Below are 18,860 nucleotides of genomic sequence, written 5' to 3' on the forward strand. Positions count from 1 at the left end.
GGAGCCAAATTGTGCATCAGATAATTTAAAAATAACTTCAGGAAATAAGTTCCTGGGAGGTTATAAAACTAGCTACACTTTTAACCATTATTAAAGATACATATCCGTTCTTTAAACAAATACACAAGTTAACAGATAAAACAAAGATTCACTAAACAATAAAAAAACTAATACTAAAGAATACTAATATATATTACACATACCTACCTAGCAACAGAGTACATAAAGAGAAAATCATTGTCAGGTGAGCCTGGGGTCTTGCTATAGTCTCTGTATTTCTTCTGAGTGGTATTTTTTATATCTTTCATTACAGATTCCATTTCTTTACTTAAGTTGGTTTCTGACTATAAAAAAGTGAACATACATATAAAGTTTATATTAATTTTCTTTAATAAAAGCTTAAAACTGAAATATTTATCATATAAACAAACTAGAAAATTACCAGTAAGTCAAAGCAGATGTAACATGAACAACTGCACAATTACTTATTGTACAAAGAAATTCACTCAAAAATGACTGTCTATTCAAATTCTGGAGGGCAACTGATAGTACCCAGTTATGATAAACCCAATTATGAATTATTATTATTATGATTTAGCCACACAAACTCTGTTCTAACGAGCACAAAATGCTAAATAATATTTTAGAACTGCTTCCATGGTTCCAAAAACACCTGACTTTGTTTTTTAAAGAAATACTATCAATATCCCTTACTTTCAGGCAAATATTAAACAAATACAATTTACACACACACAGATTGTAAAGTTAGTCTTCATTTGAGAAAGTAAATGCCACTGAGATGAATCTGAATGGTTTAATGTAAACATTTTTGTTTCGAAAGCTAAATGTCTTTAGTTTAAGGACTGGGAGCACTTGCCTAGCATGTGGGAGGCCTTAAATTAAATTCCCAACATTCCTAAAATTAGGACGTGGGTATGGTTTTCATCGTAGGCATAGCTGTCACCTTTAGAGACCATGTTACAGAAATCTACTATGTAGGTAAAACATTTTCAAAACTTAAACCACATAAATTCTATAGTGAGGATTCAAAAAACAGAATCATTTAAGCCAAATTCATATTATAGCAGACTAACTTGCAGTGAATGGTCACACAGTATTTTCTAACATACACACAGAGTAAGTAATGTTGTATATAAGCACATTCTTAATCTTTATTACACTCATTTGGCGTGTGTACACGTGCATACATATGGTGGGCTCGTGCACAGCATGGCGCATGTGTGGAGGCCAGAGGACAACTTGGGGTAGGTAGTTCTCTCGTTCCACCACGTGGGTCCTTAGGAATTGAACTCTGATCATCAAACCTAATCTTAACATAATAACGAATAGATTTTCAAATGATTACATTGTACCCAACAATTATACACTACATTATATTTGTCCATGGAGACAGAGATAAAGTCACGTACCATGCAGTGGTACAGAATGAGCCACATATACTATGGTGGTTCCTGAAAATTATACTCTCTAGAGACAGCAAAACCATTTGGTTTGTATAAATACATTCTGATGTTCAAACAGTGGCAAAATCTACTGTTGGCATTTTCAGAATGTACCCATTGCTAAATAAGCAAAATAACATATATATATATATATGCTTTTATTTTGCTTTATTTTTAATAAATTTTAACATATTTCAACATCTTTAAAAACCCTAATCATATTTAAGCTTGCGCTGGCTAGCTTTATGTCAGCTTGACACAAGTGAGACATCGGAGAGGAGATAGCTTCAATTGAGAAAAAGCCTCCATAAGATCATGCTATACGCAAGCCTGTAGGGTATTTTCTTAATTAGGGATTGATGGGGAGGGCCTAGACCATGGTAAGTGATGCCATCCCTGGCCTAGTGATCCTGGGTCCTATAAGAAAGCAAGCCATGGGGAGAAAGTCAGTAAGCAGCACCCCTCTGTGGCCTCAGCATCAACTCCTGCCTCCAGGTTCCTGCCTGGTTTGAGCCTGTCCTGACTTCCTTTGATGATGAACAGTGATGTGGAAGTGAAAACCAAATAATCCCTTTTCTCCCCAACTTGCTTTGGTCATGGTATTTCATCACAGCAATGACAACCCCAACTAGGACAGACCTTAAGTTCATGATCTGGAAGATACTCTTAGTTCATTAAAATTATAATGACTTTGATAAAGAAAAATACAGCATCTGCTAATTTCTTCCATTATTTTCATTCATTTTTCAATAACCACAAACAGAAGACAAAAACATCTAAAATCAATTTCTACTAAATGTATAAAGGCCCAGGGTAATTCAGGGAAAAAAGAAGAGTGCAGGGAGCAGGGAAGAAATGGCACTAATGAGAGAAAGGGAAGGAAGGAAGGAAGGAAGGAAGGAAGGAAGGAAGGAAGGAAGGAAGGAAGGAAGGAAGGAAGGAAGGAAGAAGGGGGGGGACTGAAGAGGAAACTAAGTTAATAAGTTAACCAGGATATTTCTGCCTTACACTGATGCTTACTGGGAAAGCTCCCGGCCGTCCCTGAAGCTCCTCCACTTCCTTTATGAGATCTTGTGTGCTTTTGTTACAAGGACGCTGCCAAAGGTTATTTTCCACATTGCTTCCAGGGTAACATGGAAGAACACTGTTAGCAAACTGTCTACAAAGGGGACACGTGAATTCTCCTTTGTCCACTGAGAAACCCTGAAGAACCTGGTCGTTCTGAAAGATAAAATAAACATACAGATATCTGACTTAAACATTTGCAGTAAACATAAATTACCTTACCATACTTTATGGAAAACTAACATGCCATATAAAGAAAGACATCTCTAAAATGTCACAAAGAGATAAAACTTTGGTTTAGTTGTCAAAGGTTACCAAAGCACTTCTTATAATATAGCATTATGCCATAACCATATGCAAAACACTATCCTTTTTCTTAAGCAATGCCACAGTATTTTTCTCTACATGCAAACCTTTAATATCCTTCTCTGAGGAAGCTCTATAAAGTCTCAATTGCTTAAATGGACCACAAAGCCCTTTAGAGTCTGGTTTCTAACTAGTTCTTTAGGTAGGTAGGTAGGTAGGTAGGTAGGTAGATAGATAGATAGATAGATAGATAGATATAGAGATATAACAATTCAAATGTTTGGGCACATTACAGATTGTCACTATGACCCTGTGTAAACCTGAAAACAGTTAGCACTCCATCCACCAAATACACAATTTGATGGTTAGGCTGACTGTCAACCTCACAGATCTAAAATAACCTGTGGACAACACTCCAGGCATGCATCTGAGGGAGTTTCTAGATTAATTCAACTGACATGGAGAACCACACTTTAAATGTGAGCAGTGCCATTTCACATGCTAGAGTTCTGGACTGGAAGGAAAAAAAGAAGAAAGAAAGCATCCATCTCTCTCTCTGTTCCTGACTGTGAGTCAATGTGCCAATGCCTTATGATCCTGCCACATGCTTCCCTGATGTGCTAGACTATGCTCTCAAACTGTGAGCCAAAAAATTCCTTCCTTTCCTTCTTTTCTTCCTTCTATTGCGTTTGTCAGGTTTATCAGCACACAATGGGAAAAGTACAAGCACCATAAATTCTTGAAGTAAGGATCTGTTTTATTTATTGTCACATCCCTAAAATTCATCACAGAGCCTTCCAAACTCTAGAATCTGAATAGTCGTTGAAATGCATAATGTGCTTAGGAACGATTAATTTATCAATTCTGAATTGACAAAAGCATAGCAGAGACAGCAGGCACACTCACATCATGGAGGGCACGAATGGCATTCAGAGAGAAAGTAAGCTTCATCCTATCAAGAGGAAAACTCCAAGAAAGTATTGATAAACTTCTGACACATCATCCGATTTACATTTTAGGAAGATAAAATAGAGTAAGGAAATCAGTACTGAAAGCAATCACAAAAGTCCAGTCAGAAGAAGGCACACAAGTACCAGTGGGAACAGTGAAGGCAGAGTACTGCCAGGTGACAGTCAAGAACCGCCAGCAGAGTCCTGGCTCGTGACTGAGCCCAAGTGATGAGGAATAGGAGAGAAATGCTTCTGCATTATGAATCGATAAAAAGAAAATTTACTTTTACAGTAGAAATATTTTTACGTAGTTGAACTGAAAGACTAAAAAAGACTTCAGCTATCTGCAAGGTCAAGGGAAGGTTTTGAAGGTGGCAGACCTACACGTTTAAGTACTGAGAAGGGAGATGTTACCTCCCAAACAAGCCTGTCTTCTGCAGTGCTGGAGGCAAATGGCTCCTCGAGCACAGACAGGGAGGTTATTCCTCAACAGAGGCAGAAACAACTTCCAATCCAAGAAGCAGAAAAGAAGGGACAGGCCAGGACAGAGCCACGTACCGGGGAACTATATTTTAAGTGTAAGGAGGTGAGGGAGTGTGCGATAGAACACACTGATTTCTTGGTGCCACAGAACTGATGAATGAAGTTCTTAGGCTTTAAGCAAAGGGTCTGGATGTGGGATGGCAAAGACTTAGAATAGCTGCTGAGGCAAACAGGAAAGACATGATGAAAGCAGGGACCTAAATTACTACATGTATTTATAGGCCATGAAACATGATCTCAATCAATGACACGGGAAATGGTAAGTTTGGATAATTGTTCACTTAGTTTCATGATTTTCTACCGTCTTCTGGTTCACCTCTACGTCTAACATCAAAAGAAGCTGACTAAGACCTGCGGATAAAAACAGACTAGGCTCAGCACAAGAAAGGGGTTAGGAAAGAGCTAATGAACACAGAAAAGTGCAAAGGTTAAGACTGCTGAAGACAGTGAAAAACAACAACGTGATCACATGACAAGATAATCCATAGGCAGCCGGAGCTTAGCACTTCAGAGCAACAGCAGCCAACACTAAGGGGGAGTCATGGGAGAGAGCTGCTAAAGCATAAAAATGACAACCCCTCAGACTGGAGGAGTCTGAGTTTTACACCATGTGTGGTGTAAAACAACAAACAAACAAACAAACAAAAACCTGGGAAGCTAACAGACACCTTTAATTTTTTTTCTAATCAACTTACCCGTAACGATTCCATATAGGATTTATGACAATCTATGTGCAATGTGTGGCCACAAGTTTGTACATAAACACCTCCTTCCCAGCCAATTGATACTGCCAAAAGGCAAGAACTCTTCAAAGAGAAAGAAAGACAAGAGATAATTCATTTTAAAGAATTTCTAGAATAAAAAATAATTATGAACATCTTGAGATACATTCAACCAAGCCTGTCATGCTTTCATGTATATCCTAATACAGTTTTGTAGCTTTATGATGTAAATTAACATATGACTAGAGAGCCATAAAGCAAAGTCTTCAAAATTAGAATATTTTAAGTTTTAGTTTCCAAATATCTGTGCTTACAATAAAAGAGATAAATATCATAGACAATACCTTTCCTAGCCCATAACATAAGCTCTTCATATTATGGTTCAGGGTCTGGGAGGATGGCTGGCCCATAAAGTGCCTTCCATAAGACTTAAAGACTTGAGCCTTCACTCAGTGCCCATGTTAAAGCCAGGAACGGCAGTGCACGTCTATACCCCTACACTGGGAAGAGAGACACAGGCAGAGATGGCCCTCGAGCTCAAATGAGTACAAGAGCTCCGGGTTCAAGGGGAATCTCCACCTCAGAACACAGAGTGATGAGGAAGACCCCCAACATCACCCTAGACATGCACACACATGCGCACACACACATGCACACACACATATGCATAATATACAAAAAAATTATGGTTCAGTGTGAGCTACTCTGTTGCAGATCAGTTTGTATATTCTGTATGGCACTAACCCCTCCATTTCTGACATCAACAGTTTCATTTCATAATGCAGATCTCCCTCTGGCTTCCATAACGCTAATCTCCCGTAAGTTTCCTTCCCTGCTTCTCTTACCCTTCCTCTGTTTACTTGCACCTTTGATGTGTACACCCCTCAAGGGGGCGCTACTATCTTGCCATTGAAATTGTGCCTGCTATGGAATTATCATTTCATTCACCCTATAATCCTAGGTGCCTCGCCTAAGAGAGGGAGGGAGAGAGGGATGGACGGATGGATGGATGACCAATAGATAGACAGACAAAGAGATAGATAGTTAGATAGACAGATAGACTGATAGGAATGTAAGTAGACAGACAGACAGATAGGGCTATAAGACATTTTTTCCCAAGCCCAAAACCAAAAATTTCTGTCAAAACTCTGTCATCTTCTCTGCCTCTTGGTTTAAAATTCTGTAAGCACTTACTGCTAAAATAATTAAATCATCTGTTATCAACCCTTATTTATGTGCACAACACAACATCAGTTCTCAACTCCTATCACATACTACATATAAGCTTAAGACTTCAAAAATCAATGTTCCCTCCGTTTTCCTTTCCTCTCTCTCTCATTTTCATCATCTGATCTGCCAAACAGCATTTGAGACTAAGTCTGAATTTATTCTGGAAAATCTGTAGCAATAAGACAGGCAGAGTCACACGAGGCACAAAGGACAACATATGAGTGGCCAGCACCCAAGAATTCGAAACCTCTCATTAAAATGTTTCTGCAGGGCTGGAGAGATGGCTCAGCAGTAACAACCCTGGCTGCTCTTCCAAAGGACCAGGGTTCAATTCCCAGCACCCACGGGGCAGCTCGCAACAGTCTGTAACTCCAGCTCCAGGGGATCTGACACCTTCACACCAACATATATGCACACAAAATAGCAATACACAAAAAAATGTTTCCATGTGCTTAAAAGATAATGTAAATCTTTACATTTTTTCTCAGCGTTGGAAAGAAACTAACATATCATAATTTAAGGTGACCCAAATGTTCTTTAAATCCAATGTTCCAACAGCAAATCAAAATTCTTCATGAGAACACAAAAGTTGAAAACACTGTACAGGGGCTGGTAAGATGGCTCAGCAGGTAAAAGCATTTGCCTTACAAGTCTCAGGAACTGAGTTTTAACCCAGAACCCACAGTAGAAAGGAGACAACTGACTCCCCCAAGTTTGACCTCTTCACAAGTGATGATATGTACCCCACACACACACACACACACACACACACACATATACACACACACACAAGACAAGGAAGTACAAAATGCCTCCCCACATAAAGATGTGCAGCAGCATAAACCCAACACTCACAGCAGGAAAGCAGGGTTCTAGTGTTACGAATCAGAAAAAACAACAGGAGGCCTACTCATCTCTGCTTTGTTTTGAAGATCTTTAACAGAGAAACAGATTTGAGGGCTAGATCATTTCTGAGTCAGTGAGTAGTCAGTTAATAAACATGCTGTTCTCTTCAGCACAGTACTATAAAAATGTGAATAATCTTAACTTTTAGTGACAATAACTAATTGTTTTGTTTACTAAGTACCTTTGAGACAGGCTCTAACACAGCCCAGGCTGTTCTTGACTACGTAGTCCAGGATGACTTTAAACTCTTGACCCTAATAACTCCATCTTTGAAGTGCTAAAATTACAGGTATGCTACCACCCCCTGGCGAGTAGTCAGCTTTAAAACTGAAGACAGCAGTCACTCGCCTATATAACAGAAGTCTTATTTGGGTCTGCTAGTCAAAAGGACAGGAAAACTGTCATGAGGTTTCAACTACATGCCCACCGTCGCTGTGCTAAGTGCTTACCATGAAGGCTGGATTTGTGAAAACCCCATACAGTAACAGTGCTGTCTCTTTTCATAAGACAAGAATGAAACACTATTGAAGTTTAGGTTGTAAGTGATAGAAGCCAAGTCCAAATCTAACTCCAAGGCTCAGGTTCCCTCCTTCCTCTGTGTCATATTTTCCGTGTTTCTATAGTTGAACATATGTGCTCTTTTACAGAACTTAGATTTTGTGTGTGAATTTCTCTGTAAAACATGCAGCTTAACTCTACAATCCATATCGATGCCAGCCAAGTTATTCTTCTGCCCATGGAGTCTGTTCTAGCCAAAAATCCCGTCCTCTATGTTAGAGTCATTCAGTAAGAAGTCCAGGTATCCAGGCACAGGGCGCACACCTGTAATCCCAGCACTCTGGGAGGCAGAAGAAGGCGGTTCTCTGTGAGTTTAGGGTCAGCCTGCTCTACAGAGCGAGTCCAGGACAGCCTGGCAACAGAAAAACCATCTCAAGAAAACCAAACAAAAATAAAAAGGTCCAGGAAGCATCAACAATGCAGAGACCAGGGACTAACCCTTAGGGAGGACAGAAATCCATTATAAACCCTGATCTTCAAAGGCACACAGTCAGGAAACATACCATATACCGACTACAAAAGTATAAAAAATCATGCTATCAAAAGAAAAAAAATCTAATAGTCATTAACACAGGAACACAACAGCAGAGGTTTTATTTAAAAACAAACACTTTATCTTGAAATGCATACTTTGCCTAAGAAAATTATACCCAATCAATCATCTTATATTAGATCTCTTTTCCTCACAATCACACTAAGTTTATATTTTGATTGAATTAAAAAAAAAAAAACACTTTCAATAGTGGGAGATGGCTCAGACCAGGTAAAGGATTTATAGCCCAAGCCCTGAAGGCCATAGTTCAAATCCCCAAAACCCACATAAAAGCCAGGGAGAGACATGTGTACCACTTGTGTGCCTGGTGTCTGCAGAAGGCAGAGGTGTGTCAGATCTTCTAGGACTGGAGTTGCATACAGTTGTGATCTACCAATTGAACATGGCTCCTTTGGAAGAGCAGCCCCTCTTAACTGCTAAGCCATCTCTCCTGCCCTCAAATAAGTATTTTCAAGGAAATTCTGTTGGTGAGATTATGCTAATATCTTTGTTTATGCAACATTTTCAAAATTTTTTATTTTATTTGAGACAGGGTTTTTCGGTGTAACATCCTTGGTTGTCCTGGAACTCTCTTTGTAGACCAGGCTGGCCTCCAATTCACAGAGATCTACCTGCCTCTGCCTCCTGAGTGCTGAGATTAAAGGTGTACACCACCATGACTGGCTCAAGTCCAGTGTTAAGTGGACTATTTTTTATGTCCGTGTAAGTGTCTATGAATGTGTATGTGTCACATATGTACAGACAGCCATGGAAGCCAAAGAAAGCGTGTTGGATCCCTGGAGCTGGAGTCACAGGCAGTGATAAGCCAACCAACATGTGTGCTGGGAACTGACCGCAGGTGCTGGGAGAGAAGCACGCACTCATAACCTCTGACCCATCTATCTTTCTAGAACTCTGCTTTGTACAATTTGTTGCCACTGTATTAGATGCATTTTTGTCATAATACTGTGCATTTTATTTGGACCAGTTTAAACTAGATGCATGCAGGTGAATACCAAAGCCAAATAAAAACAGAAAAAAAACATTTTTTGCATGTGTGATGTGTGGTGTGTGGTGTTTAAGTGTATGCCTGAAGGGGCTTGCCTCTTCAAAGCAGTAGAAAAACAACTAAGATACTAATAGACATAAGACAAACAAAAAAGAATAGACTCCAAAGTTGTTTTCTGACCTCTACAAAGACATCATGGTCTGCATGTCCCTCCTATACACACAAAACCACATACATCATGCATGCCTTCACGCACAACAATAAAGATATCAATAAAACAGATACAAACATAATACATTTTAAAATAACCATAACTTCACTTTGAAAAGTGAGGAAGAGGAGGGCGAGGAGAAGGAAGGCTGAAACTGTTTGATAATAAGAATACTTACATCTTTAAAATAGCGTTGTAATAATGAAAGCCTCACATCATGAACTGCCGCACAAGTGTCCCAAGGGTAAATCTGTTCCTCTTCTGTGATTGGCAACTTTTTCGGCTCCACATTGTCCCGACACTGTCCTAAAACTAAGTATCAACAGAGACAAAAGTTCATTAAATAAGACAAAAAAAACTAGCTATTATAACAACCCAGGTTATTCACCATAACAACCAATAGTAAATTTAAATTTTTCCAAATATTTTTAAATATCAAAAATTAAAATTTTATGTCAGTCATTGTTTAAATCTTTTATTAAAATGTTCTGAAGACCTTAATAAGAAAAAAGTGGTTGCCGAGCTTGGTGATATACACCTTTAATACCAACACTAAGAAGGTAGTGGCTAGCAAATCTCTTCTGATTTTGAGGCCAACCTAGTCTACAGAGTGAGTGAGTTTCAAGACAGTCAGGGCTATGTAAAGAGACTCTATCTTAAAAAAATTAAAAATATAAGGGTATTATCTGTCAAGTAAACAAAGGACCAAATATGACAGGATTCGCCCTTTAAAACAATATTGAAGCTTGGTGGCACATTCCTTTAATCCCAGCACTTGAGAGATAGAGGCAAGAGAATTTCTCAGTTCTGGGCCAGTCAGGGCTACAAAGTGAGACCCACGATAGCCAGGGCTGTTATAAAGAGAAACCTCATCTTGAAAAACAAAACAAGAACAAAATTTAGATAACTGGGGGCCTTTGAATATAACCATAATATACAATATTAATATTAAATTTTCTGATTATGATAGCAGTACTGCTATTATATAACAGAATGTCCCTGATTTTCTTCTGGAAAGGATGTATGTGCTCACATGCTTTGTAAGCATGTTTTCTGATGCACAAAGTATTGAATGTAGCAATCTGGACAGGAAGCAGGTGGAAGGTATTCAATTTTCTCAAGACACAAAATGTTGCAAAAAAATTTGGGAAGACAGACATAAATATGACAGAAGGAAAAAAGAGTAATGTTACAGTTCTATAAGTATAAAACATCAAAAACCAAAATAAGGACTACAAACACAGACACAAATATCACACAGGACATAGATGTTCCAAAACACCACTATACCACAATAGGTGTATGTTTGTCTTTAATGTATCACTGAAGCAGAAATGACTTTTTTGAAAATGCATTTGCTTGGGAAGAGCTCGTGAGGATGAGAACCTAAGGTGTATCACTGTACAGCTGGCTTTTGGAGAGATTTAGAGCAGCTGTGGAAATAAAGCAGAGAAGCAAGGGGATGCCCACAACTAAAACAACAAAATTTACAGTCCTCTTAATACACTACTAAATTCATTGCTAGAATTTTGATGAAGGCTTTGCATCTACACTTGGTAATGGATTCTAATACATGCATATCAAGGGCATACTAGCCTTATATGGTATTTTTGAAAATGTTCCTTCTTCTGTATTTTGGACATTTTAGAAAGCTTGGCATTAATCAACAGAATTCACCATCCTGCACTTTTCTTTGTTGACAGGGATTCTGATCTTCCTGCCTCCATAACTCCCGAGTGCTGAGATTATAGGCATGAACCATACAGCCCTAATTACATATACAACTCAAAGTTCTTTGCATGTAAGCACATATCCTACCAAGTTGGTAGGATTTTAGAACAGTTAAATCAGCAAAAACACTGAATTCTAATATTAGCTTTCATTTACTATACAGTTATCTTTATAGATGTCACTGTCTAAACCGTTTCTAACAAAATGTGTCTCTCAATTCACCTGATGATGCTTGTAACAGTACAACCAGTCCTGTAGGTCTATCTTCAGAAGAAGGACCGCTCTGTCCACAAATAACACAGTCATACACAGCCTCAGAAACTTGTGGTTCTGCTGTGGCAATTTCCATGGGCATATCGTTCTCAGGAGAATCTGGAGGGGGAAAGCTGTAACTCTTAAAAGAAAAGTCCCTTTTCAATAAACCTCCCCCAAAGATCCACTTCAAAAACTTTTTAAGTTAAACACTAACAAAGCTGTATCATCACACAACTCCTGAGAGCCTGTTCAAGTAAAATGTCAGCTACAAGACAGACCAAAACTGTGAAGCTGATAAAAACAATTCTAAGTAATAAATGATTCAATATTTTGATGTTGTATCAATTATAGGTAAAAACTGATATTAAAAACAGAAATAAAAACATCTGTGTAAGGAACTCGAGAGATGCTCAGAGGTTAAGAGCCCTGGCTATTCTTCTAGAAGACCATGGTTCAACTCCCAGCAAGCACATGGTGGCTCATAACCATCTACAATGGGATCGGACGCCCTCTTCTGGCCTGCAGGCATACATACAAACAGAGCACTCGTAGACATAAATTTTAAAATCTTTTTTAAAATTTCTAAGAGAAAATTTTTAATTGTATTTTAAGGAACAAAGAGTGCATTTGTTCTAATTTACTTTGAGGTTCTAAAAAGAGGAAATTTATAAAATGACAGCTCTTCAAAAGTTGGTAGAAGCATATCCTAGGAAATAATAGAGGAAAAACTGGTTCCTAATCCTCTATTTCAAGAATATCTCTCAAGTAACAGTCATCAAGATTTATATCAGGAAATCATTATATATCCTTATATCATATCTTAATAAAGCAGAGCTATTACAGAAAATAGGCGATCTTGTAATATCACAATAAGACATTAACAAGACACACCAGCATATATAAAAAGATAAGTATCAGATACTTTCTCATATATGCAGAAAATAGTAAACTTAAAAGATGATAATCTAAAATTAGAGAGGAACTATAAAGGAAATATATTATAAGGGAATATAACAGAGGAACTATTATAGGGGAAGGAAGTGGGATGGGGAAGGAAAGGTATAAACACATTGTTTTAGACTGTTCATGGCTCTACTATCACATAGAAAATGGTATTCCTTCTCATTATAAAAATCCTAATGCCAATCTGAATTGAACTAAAAGGTATACTTGATTTTTAGAAATCCTAATGAGAAGGCACAAAGAGGAGACATTCAAAAGTATTTTCCAAATCATTATAAGGACCTTACGGTAACTTCAGAGAAGAGCATCAGAATACAACATCAGGGACTTGTGCCAGACCTAACACATGTGAGGGACAGAGTCACAGAGAACAGAGGGGCTCTTCCTCACACCTGCCTCTGCTCAACAAGACAGCTGTAATAAATACCTAGTCCCAGGCAGGCAATACGGTTCCATGGGTGAGGACACTGCCCCAAGCCTGACAACCTGAGTTCCAGCTCCAGAAACCACATGGTACAAGGAGAGAAACAACTGACAAAGCTGTCCTATGACCTGCACACATGCTGTGGCATGGGCACACCTGTACCCATGTGCACACACAATTACTAAACCACTAATCTCATCATTCCATTATTCTACTGTTTAAAGAGAGACAGAAAATTATCTGTACTATTTAGGGCTGGTAAAAGTTTAGACTAAATGATCCCTATAAATAGTAACTAATTGTAAGAGCTTCAAACCAAAATTTTTGACTTACCAACATCCATTGCGGTTTCCATAAAGCTTTTCTGTCTTGAGGCAAACTCTGCAAGCAATTTCTGCTGCCGTTCTCTAGCCTTTTGTCGCCTAAAGAGAAATAAACTTTAAGTACATGATGTGTTCAAAACTAATCTAATGTCTTTCAGGAGTATATGACATATGCATGGCTACAAAATCAAGAACATTCTGCTTCCTAGATTACATATTAAAATTCATACAAACTTCTCTATCCCCTCCAAAAGACTTAAAACCTACTGTTTCTATAAGTAAAAATAAAAGTCAATACTTACTTTAGAGTATAAAACAATGAGGTAGATAGGAAATCCTAAAAATTACACCAAGGAATTCCTAAAGCTAAAAAACACTTTCAGCAAAGTGGCTGGATACACGATTAACATACACATACACACACACACACACACACACACACACACACAAAAGAAAACAAAAACAGAAGCCCTACTATATATAAATGACAAACAACTTGAGAAAGAAATCAGGGGAAAAACACCTTTTATAATAGCCTCAAATTATATAAATATTTTGGGGTAAGTCTAACCAAGCATGTAAAAGACTTATACCATAAAAACTTCAAGTCTCTGAAGAAAGGAGTTGAAGAAGATAACAGAAGGTGGAAAGATCTTCCATGCTCACTGATCAATAGGATTAACATAATAAAAAATGGCCATTCTACCAAAAGCAATCTATGGATTCAAAGTAATCCCATCAAAATTCCAACACAATTCTTTACAGACCTTGAAAAAACAATTCTCAATTTCATATGAAAAAATAAAAAACCCAGAATAGCTAAAACAATCCTATAGAGTAAAAGAACTTCTGGAGGTATCCCCATCCCTGATTTTAAGCTTTACTACAGAGCAATAGTAATAAAAACCAGTAATCAACACTGGTTGATCAATGCAATTGAATTGAAGACCCAAAAATAAACCCACACTCCTATTGGCACTTGATTTTTTACAAAGAAGCCAAAACCATACAATGGAAAATAGAAAGCATCTTCAACAAATGGTGCTAGTAAAACTGGATGTCTGCAAGCAGAAATTGAAAATAGATCTATATTTATCACCCTGCACAAAACTCAAGTCCAAGTGGATCAAAGACCTCAACATAAAACCAGATACACTAACTATAATAGAAAAGAGAGAACAGACTTGAACACATTGGTACAGGAAATGACTTTCTGAATAGAACATCAATAATGCAGGCACTAAAATCAACAATTAATAAATGGGACATCATAAAACTGAAATGCCTCTGTAAGGCAAATGGCATCAATAGGACAAAAGAGCAGCCTACAGACTGGGAAAAGATCTTCACCAACCCTACATCCAACAGAGGGCTAATATCTAAAATATATAAAGAACTCAAGAAACTTGATATTAAAAAATTCAAATAATCCAGTTTAAAAATGGGAAAAGGATCTAAACAAAAAATTCTAAATAGAGGAATCTCAAATGGCTGAGAAACACTAAAAGAAATATCCAACACCCTTAGCCATCAGGGAAATGCAAATAACAGTAACAAGTCATGCTGGCAAGGATGTGGAACAAGGGGAACACTCCACCATTGCTGGGGGAGTGCAAACTTGTACAGGTACTATGGAAACCAATAGGGCAGCTCCTCACAAAGTTGGAAATCAAAGGAGCTCAAGACCCAGCCATACCATTCTTGGGCCTATGCACACAAGACACTCCAGCATCCTACCACAAGGATACTTATTCAAACATGTTCATAGTAGCTCTTTCATAATAGCCGGAAACTGAAAACAACCTAGACATCCCTCAGCAAAAGAATGGATTAAGAACACATGGTACATTTACATAATGGAGCAATATGCAGCTGTTTAAAAATAGTGACATCATGAAATTTGCAGGCAATGAGTGGAACTAGAAAAGAATCATCCTGAATGAGGTAACTCAGACCCAGAAAGATAAAGTATGTATTCACTTATAAGTGGATATTAGCCATTAGTTAAACAGTAATATAGATACAATTCATAGACCCAGAAAGGTTAGGTAGAGAGGAGGGGTCTAGAAGAAAACACAGGTATCTCCCTGGAAAGGGGAAATAGAATAGATTCTATGGGCACATCGGGGACAGGTGGGGACAAAAGCACAGAGTAGGGAGCACATTGGGGGATGGAGGAAGAAAGTGCAGGGAGAGATGTCTGGAATTAGGGAGACTTTTGGGAGTGGTATGGAAACCTAGTGTAGTGGAAACTTCTTGGAATCTATGAAGGTGATCCTAAAGAGGACTCCTAAAATATGGAATACAGTCTCAACTGGCCATCTTTGTAGCCATGTGAGGCTTCCACGTTCAATAGAGTTGTTGGCCAAGGGGGTCAATCAAAATCCCCAAATAACGAAAGGCTGCTCTCCACAAACTGACCACGAGCCAACAGTGACATGACTCACTGAACTCTTGGAGAAGTAGAACTGGCATCTACACAGAGACCTCACCAACACAGTCTAGTCTCTTTGGTGCAGGAAGGTCCTATGCAGGCTACTGAAAGACAAATGTGTACATCAACCCAGCCACAAACCTCTGACCAACAGTCTGTCCTGCCTGCAAAGCATGCTAGGGCAACGGTGGCACAGGACAGGTGGGAGTAGGCAACTAGTGTCCGATTTGATCTAAGGTCCATTTCGTGAGGAGGAACCCACACCAACACTGTTTGAGTAGCCACGGACCAGAGACCACGTAACCCAGAGACCTAGGGTAAAACCAAATACACACACACACACACACACACACACACACACACACTAAAGAGATTCCTAATGATATTCTGGGCAAGTGTCTTATCCAGTCATCATCAGAGAAGCTTCTTCCAGCAGAAGAGGGGAACAGATACAGAGGCCCACTGCCAGATATTATATGGAGAGAGAGTCTAAATTAGAGGTCTCTGTCAAATCCCTTCCCTCAAAGCTCAGGACTCCCTCAGAAGAGGTGGCAGAAGCACTATAAGAGCCAATGAGGATGGAAGGCACCAGAAGAATACAGCCCTCTGAATCAACGGAGCAAGGCACAAATAAACTTATCAGAGACCAAAGCAGAAAGCACAGAGTCCACACTAGTTTGCACCAGGTCCTCTGCATATATATTTCAGCTCTTAGCTGAGCATTTTATAAGACTCCTGACTGTGAGAACAAGTAGGTCTCTGACTCTTATGCCTGTTTCTTGAGACTCTTGTTAGTAAGCCATGCCCAACCTCAATATGATAATTTTTGTTTCATCTTATAATACTTAAAATATTATTATATTTTATTTTATCACGTTTGGTTGTTATCTCTTCTTTCCTCTTTCTTCCTTTTTTGTTTGTTTGTTGGCTGGTTAGTTTTTTGAAACAGGGTTTCTCTATGTAACAGAGCCCTGGCTGTCCTGGCCTCATCTGTGTGTGAGGCTGACCTGGAACTCACATCCAGATCCTGCTGCCCCTGCCTCCCGAGTGCTGGGATTAAAGGTGTGTGCTGCCACCCAGCAAAACCTGTTTGGTTTTGGTTTTAATTTTTGTTTGTTTATTTTTGTTTGGTTTTTTTGAGACAGGGTTTCTCTGTGTAGCATTGGTTGTCCTGAACTCACTTTGTAGAGCAGGCTGGCCTTGAACTCACAGGATCCACCTGCCTCTGCCTCCCTGAATGCTGAGATGACAGGCATGCACCACCAGGGCTACAAACCTGTTCTTTTCTAATGAAGACAGGAAGGGAGTGATTCCAGAGCAAAGAGAAGATGGGGAAGAAGTAGGAGGAGTAGAGGTAGAGGAAACTATACTGTATGAGAAAAGAACCTGCCCATAAAAGAAGGGGGGGAGGGAATCTGGATTTCCAACAATATAATGTCCAAAGGCAATATATACGTCAGAAGGCAACAAGAGAAAGAAATGTCTGTCAGCAAGGGACAATAAACAGGTTCCATAAAGGTCCATGATATTTACATTAAAGAAAATCTAAAAAGACAGGAATAACCATTTCCTGCTACCCTAAGTCTAGCTGTCTCCTAATAGCAGGAACAGAAGCCAATGAATCTCTCTCCTCTTCTTCTAAGAGCATTTCTAGGTGAGATTATTTTTGTACAAATTAAAAGAGGTAAGTCCTGAAGTTAGCAAAAAATAAAAACATTCTAAATCTAAGTATTCCTTTGGATTAATTCATTGTTCTTTTAGCATTTATCCCTTATCTACTTCTGCGAATAAAGCAATAAAAAATAAATCAGTAATACATATGAATACAAAAATAAAAGTAGACTTGAAAAGACATGGGTTTCCCCTGACTGTATTATATAAACAGTACTACCACCATAAAATTGCACTTCTATGAAGAAATGTTAAAATATTTTATGGAGGACAAAGAGGAAGAAAAAGGTTAAAAACGTAAGTTGTTTGTTAGTCAAGACAGACAACTGTTTAAGTTTGCATGAACATAAACAAAATTGATAAAGCCTGTGATACAAAACACACAGTAAAACAATGTCCTCGGTTCTATAAGAAGGCAGGCTGTGTGTTGGTATAGTGCTCTTGTAGAATGTATACAATTTACCCTTGTTCATTCAAATGCTGATTTCTCTACTCCACTATCTGGTTTTAATCCAGACATTACATTGTGAAGTTTATTCTAAGCATCACCTGTCTCAAGTTTGTGTAAACATGCCACCATTTGTTTTCTGTATTTTTTCTTTTTTTATATAATTTATTTATTACAATTTATTCATTTTGTATCCCAGCTGTAGCCCCACCCTCACCACCTCCCAATCCTGCCCTCCTTCCCTCCGTCATCTCTTCCCATGCCCCTCCCCCAGTCCACTGATAGTGGAGGACCTCCTCTCCTTCCATCTGACTCTAGCCTATCAGGTCTCATAAGGACTGTCTTTCATGGTCTTCCTCTATGGCCTCCTCCTCAGGGGGAGGTGATCAAAGAGCCAGCCACTGAGTTCATGTCAGAGATAGTCCCTGTCCTCCTTACTAGGAAGCCCATTTGGAGACTGAGCTGCCATGGACAGCTCTGTGCATGGAGTCTAGGTTATTCCCATGAAGGGTCCTTGGATGGAATATCAGTCTCAGAAAAGACCCTTAGGCCCAGATTTTTTGGTTCTGTTGCTCTCCTTGTAGAGCTCCAGGCCCTTCCAGGTCTTTCTATCTCCCCCTTCTTTCATAAGATTCCATTCACTCTGCCCAAAGTTTGGCTATGTACTTTTTTTTTTTTTTTTGGCTATGTAATTTCAATTAAACAACCAGCCAATGCTGTGCAATGGAGATAATAAGGTGGCACGTCCTGGTCCAGAGGGGAGGAGAAGGAAACGAGTGGGGGAAATCAGAGAGAATTGGCAGGACAGGACTTTGAACCACAAGGAGAGATGAACCAGACTAAAGATAGGACTAAGATAGGACTAAAAGCAAGTTAATGGGTAAAATCTAAATGGTAGGAAGCTATGCGGGCTTGGAGGTTGAGGATGGAGTAATCAGTACCCAGCATTGTGCTCTAGGTTAACTAAATACATCCTATTCTCTGTGTGGTGATTTGGGTATACAGCTGGTTTAGGAATAACCATTGTTTAACTAAAAGATAAATAAATGATAAATATTAATGATCAACAACATCTGAGCAAGCCACAGGAAGCAAGCCAGTAAGCAGAACCCCTGC

General features: G+C 38.8%; 1 protein-coding gene across 2 annotated transcripts in view; it reads right to left on the reverse strand.

Moving 5' to 3' along the window:
* The window catches only part of Ubr3 (ubiquitin protein ligase E3 component n-recognin 3), a 130,021-nt gene that overhangs the window by 34,330 nt on the left and 76,831 nt on the right, over nt 1–18,860 (reverse strand). The window contains exons 24-29 of one of the 2 annotated variants that reach the window (XM_060390484.1): nt 13,202–13,290; nt 11,449–11,598; nt 9,674–9,807; nt 5,023–5,133; nt 2,472–2,684; nt 208–344 (exon numbers count right to left, since the gene is read on the reverse strand). In XM_060390484.1, the coding sequence (XP_060246467.1) occupies nt 208–344; nt 2,472–2,684; nt 5,023–5,133; nt 9,674–9,807; nt 11,449–11,598; nt 13,202–13,290 (834 nt within the window). The remainder of the gene's footprint in view (nt 1–207; nt 345–2,471; nt 2,685–5,022; nt 5,134–9,673; nt 9,808–11,448; nt 11,599–13,201; nt 13,291–18,860) is intronic. The other variant, XM_060390485.1, reaches the window with a different exon arrangement.

The sequence above is a fragment of the Meriones unguiculatus genome, chromosome 8 (assembly GCF_030254825.1).
Source record: "Meriones unguiculatus strain TT.TT164.6M chromosome 8, Bangor_MerUng_6.1, whole genome shotgun sequence".
Lineage (NCBI taxonomy): Eukaryota > Metazoa > Chordata > Mammalia > Rodentia > Muridae > Meriones > Meriones unguiculatus.